General features: G+C 36.3%; 2 protein-coding genes across 2 annotated transcripts in view; both read left to right on the top strand.

The window, feature by feature from the left end:
* Positions 1–1,006, top strand: part of LOC102579555 (oxygen-evolving enhancer protein 2, chloroplastic-like) — a 7,482-nt gene extending 6,476 nt beyond the window's left edge. The window contains exons 3-4 of the mRNA XM_015311775.1: positions 492–542; positions 905–1,006. Of these exons, the coding sequence (XP_015167261.1) occupies positions 492–542; positions 905–952 (99 nt within the window). The 3' untranslated portion in view covers positions 953–1,006. The remainder of the gene's footprint in view (positions 1–491; positions 543–904) is intronic.
* A 148-nt stretch (positions 1,007–1,154) lies between these two features.
* LOC107061851 (putative oxygen-evolving enhancer protein 2-2) lies at positions 1,155–1,429 on the top strand (the record flags this gene model as incomplete). The annotated part of the gene is made up of 1 exon (XM_015311765.1): positions 1,155–1,429. A coding segment is annotated over one exon (207 nt), but the record flags the coding sequence as incomplete, so codon positions are not given.
* Positions 1,430–4,214: the final 2,785 nt, after the last annotated feature.

The following is a 4,214-nucleotide window of genomic DNA, read 5'->3' as shown; positions in this document are numbered from 1 at the left end:
TAAATTCCGTCGCTAACAAACATCTTTGATTTATTTAGAATAGAAACTAACGACGGATTTTTCTGTCGCTACAAAATATAAAATTTATAAATAAATACTAAAAGTTGTAACGACGAATTTTCCGTTGCTAATCCGTCGTTCAAAATTAATTCAATTTGTCGCAGCCCTTTCGTTGTTAAATTCGTAGGAAATATTAAGGCGCCAACTTTTCGCGCTAATAAATACTGACGGAATATACAATCCGTCGCCATTCCGTCGCTATATAATAAATAAAAAAATTGCTTATTATTATTGCGACAAAATATTTATTCCGTAGTTAATCCGTCGTTATATAGCAACGGAATATATTCCGTCGCTGCATTCCATCGCTAAACGTTGTTTTTTTAGTAGTGATAATATCTCTAGATCTCTCAGCATGCATTTTTCACTTTAATTGACTGAAAACTGCAAGACTTCTGTTTGATCAAGCATCGATTTGGCGTTCTGTGCAGGTGGATTATCTGCTTGGAAAACAAGCTTACTTTGGAAAAACTGATTCAGAGGTGAGTTATTATGTATATTACTACTTCTTTTAGTTCATCATGATTAATGCTTCTTTAGCTAGTCATGTACTAATGTTGTTTTCGGAGTAGTCTAAGCTATTGAACAGAGTAAAATGATTGCTTTTCATCTAAGTAATTAGTAAAATGTGAAATATTCCAAGCTGATCGATAGAGTTCGTCAATGTCAATGTCAATGTCGTATAAAATGTTATTTCTGATAACAAGCCAGTAACATTTAATCTGTCTGTTTTTAGTTTATCCCGTTGGATTTCATAAATAAATAATGTATGATATGTTACTGTGAAATACGTTTATAAATAAATAATGTGTAATATGTTGGTATGAGATTTGGCACACTACAGGGTGGATTTGAATCAGATGCAGTGGCAACACATTTCTCAAAAAAATAGGTACAAATGAGATTCGAACCCGCAACATCAGCCTTGTAAAGTTGCCCTCCTACCGTGGCACCACAAGCCAGTTTTGTTCTGTGGGTGGCACACTTTATATTTATATAAATATTATATATATATACCTATGTATGTATAGAGTTTCCGTCGAAGTTCGGGGGTGGCGTGGCACCCCCACAGCCCTTCATAGATCCGCCACTAGTGCAACAGTGGAGGTAAACAATATTACTACTTGTCAGTATTAATAAGAACTGCTGATGGAGATGAAGGTGGAAAGCACCAATTAATCAGAGCCACAGTAAATGATGGCAAACTTTATATTTGCAAAGCACAAGCTGGTGACAAGAGATGGTTCAAGGGAGCTAAAAAGTTTGTGGAAAATGCTGCAACTTCTTTCACTCTTGCTTAAAAATGTAAAACAGTATGGTGCTAAATTGAATTGAATATGTCATTCCTATATTGAGCTCTTTTTATGCATTGTGCAAAATTCTCATTTACATATTTTTTTGTATCGTCTTTTTAAATCATTCAGATAGTTTAGGTAAAAATTATTTGAAGCACTGGACAAAGGCGGATCTAGAATAAGAAGAATTGATAAGATTGAGTTTAATTTCTACACAGGTGGCAACCAAAACAACATTGACCTCACCAAAGCTTGGCATAATGGCATAGCTTTTGATATCAATTTTAATGCTTGGAGATTGTTTCTTGGAAATTACCCTTTAATGAGGTGATTTCTAAATTTGGTAATCTGACAATTACTAATTGCTTTTATTGCCTGTATCTTCAAACTGGTTGGCAATAGCATACAACGTTCCTTTCGCTTTAGACATATCAAGAAAAGACAATTATTTTTTTCATGTTTTTACCTTAACATTAAATACTTATTCTCAAAATTATTTTTAAGACCTAATATTAAACATCATTTAATAAGGATAGTTTGATAAAATACCAATATCAATAATTGTTTTTCTTAATGGATGTGTCAAGTCAAACAGTGATAAGTAAAAATGAACGGAGGAAGTAATAAATAATACATAAAATAAATAATTGAAATATAGAGATCGATATATAGCCTTTATAAGTGAGGTTTAAAGTTAAGAGGATCAACTAATTAGATATAGTAAAATAATGAATAATACAAAAAATAAGTAATTGAAATATAGAGATTGGTGTAGTGTAACGACCACTTTCTGTTGTTATGAATGGACCAATAGTGAAAGATTTTCAGAAAACTTTTTAGATAGTAACTTGAAAATTTTAGGTTAGGCCAGCCTAAGATGAAATCAGAGCAAAGTCAGGTCTAGGACAATCTAGGGAGGAATTGGGGATATTGTCTAAGCTTGGATTGTATTTTCTTCTAGCTAAGGTGTTAAGGAGTCCCTAAGGCTTTTCAGAATCAAATTCAGGTAAGTAGAACTCCCGATATCGAACTTGGCTTGAAGGGGTTAGTGTCACACCCCGAGCCTACACCCTAGGCGGGACCGGCACTCGAAGTCCATTGCTGGCCCCAAGTGAATCCTTGGCCTGGCTTTCTTAACTCAGCGGAAACCTAACTCAACAGAATAACTCCATGCAATGAAAGGGTCATAAAACAACTTAACTGATAAAATCTGGCCAAAAAGGCAACTCTTGTCTCAAAATAGAATATTTACATATATACATAGATGAGAGACTCAATACTAATTGACTGACAGTCTGTCTATGAAGCCTCTAAAATACTGAGATGGATGTTGGGACAGACCCCGCAACATCCTAACAAAACAAAACTAAGAACACAAAATAACAGAGTCCTCCGGAAAACAGGGAGGCTCACCACTGACTCTGGAGTGCTCAGCTGGATCAACGCGTGCTGGATACTGATCCTGGGTACCTGTGTCTGCATCATAATAAGATGCAGGCCAACTGGCATCAGTACATTGAATGTACGATTATGCGAGCTGGAAAGCTAAACAACAACTTAAGCTAGAAAGGAATACAAAGGAACTCCTACCTTGGCTATGCTCGACTCATGAATAACCGAACTCAATATAAAGCAATAAGACACATGCAATATATATATGCTTGTAAAACAAAGTAAACAACTTAGTTCGTTAAGGATAAAACAATAACAAACTCAACCTTACTTATATAAAAGTAATATAACTTTAGTGGGAGATTCTTTAACCGACAACCACCGCTATGAGCCCTAGTGATGATACAATGTTTTACCTCACGTTGCCCAAGGACCATCCTATACCTTGCCGTGATATAGGATCTTACTTAACTTAGTGGATCCACTAGCTTAATCTTACGTGATCATCTAAAAAGAATGACCCGTTAATTCCCATGTTTGGCTACATGGTTCTTATGGAGAGTTGAGTAAATATGAACTCGCGTCCCCAATTCGGTGCTCAATACTACTCCCAAAATACTTTAGCTCATAAGTGTTTTAAACATATCTTTCTTTAGTTTGAGATAATTGCTCAAAATCTAGCCCAAAGGCTCACTTGGAATTGATGTTCCTTTTTCTTGAAAAACTAGCCCAAAGGCTCTTTTGGAATCATAGTTCCTTTCTTACTCAATGTAAAAACATTTAGAACCTTCTTTCGGAATACATAGTTCCCTAATAACTTTTGAGAAATGAACTCAACTCTATACTCTTGGCTTAACTTGAAACTTGAGCCTTAAAAACGAAGTTAAAACGTTTAATAAAGACTCTTGAAAACTTTAAGGACTTGCTTTGACTTGCTTCTTAACTCCTAAACTTGACTTCTAACTTCACTTGACTTTGATCGTAACTTTCCTCGAATTGGAGTACGGATTTGAGGGTGATGATCTCATGTTAATGGATGAATTCGGGATCTTTAGATGTACAGTGTTTAAAACAACTATAAAACATAGGTACATTACCAAGGAACATGTATGAAAAAGTGGGGAATGAATGAGAAAGGTTAGCGTCCTTGGCGGTCTGAGAGGCACGGGGCGCCAGACCACAAAGTTCAGAAGGGCTTGGTTGGGGCTCTTCTAGGCGCGCCACCCCAAGGGCTGGGCTTCAGAGCCCCTTTTGGGGGGCGCTGGCTGGCGCGACGCACCAGCCCTTTTTCCCCGAAAACCCAACTTTTCTCCTTGTTTTTCCAACTCTAAACCTTCTTAACTTCAAAGGTTCCAGCCCCAAACACTTAGAATCATAAAACCCCTTAATATACAACGGATACAACTCGAAATAACAACCGGAAACATGCACCCAACCAACAAGAAACTTCAACAACACAACCAATCT

This window comes from Solanum tuberosum, unplaced genomic scaffold (assembly GCF_000226075.1).
Source record: "Solanum tuberosum cultivar DM 1-3 516 R44 unplaced genomic scaffold, SolTub_3.0 scf00175, whole genome shotgun sequence".
NCBI lineage: Eukaryota > Viridiplantae > Streptophyta > Magnoliopsida > Solanales > Solanaceae > Solanum > Solanum tuberosum.
Note: the sequence above shows the minus strand (reverse complement) of the source record. Positions and strands in the feature narration are given on the sequence as shown.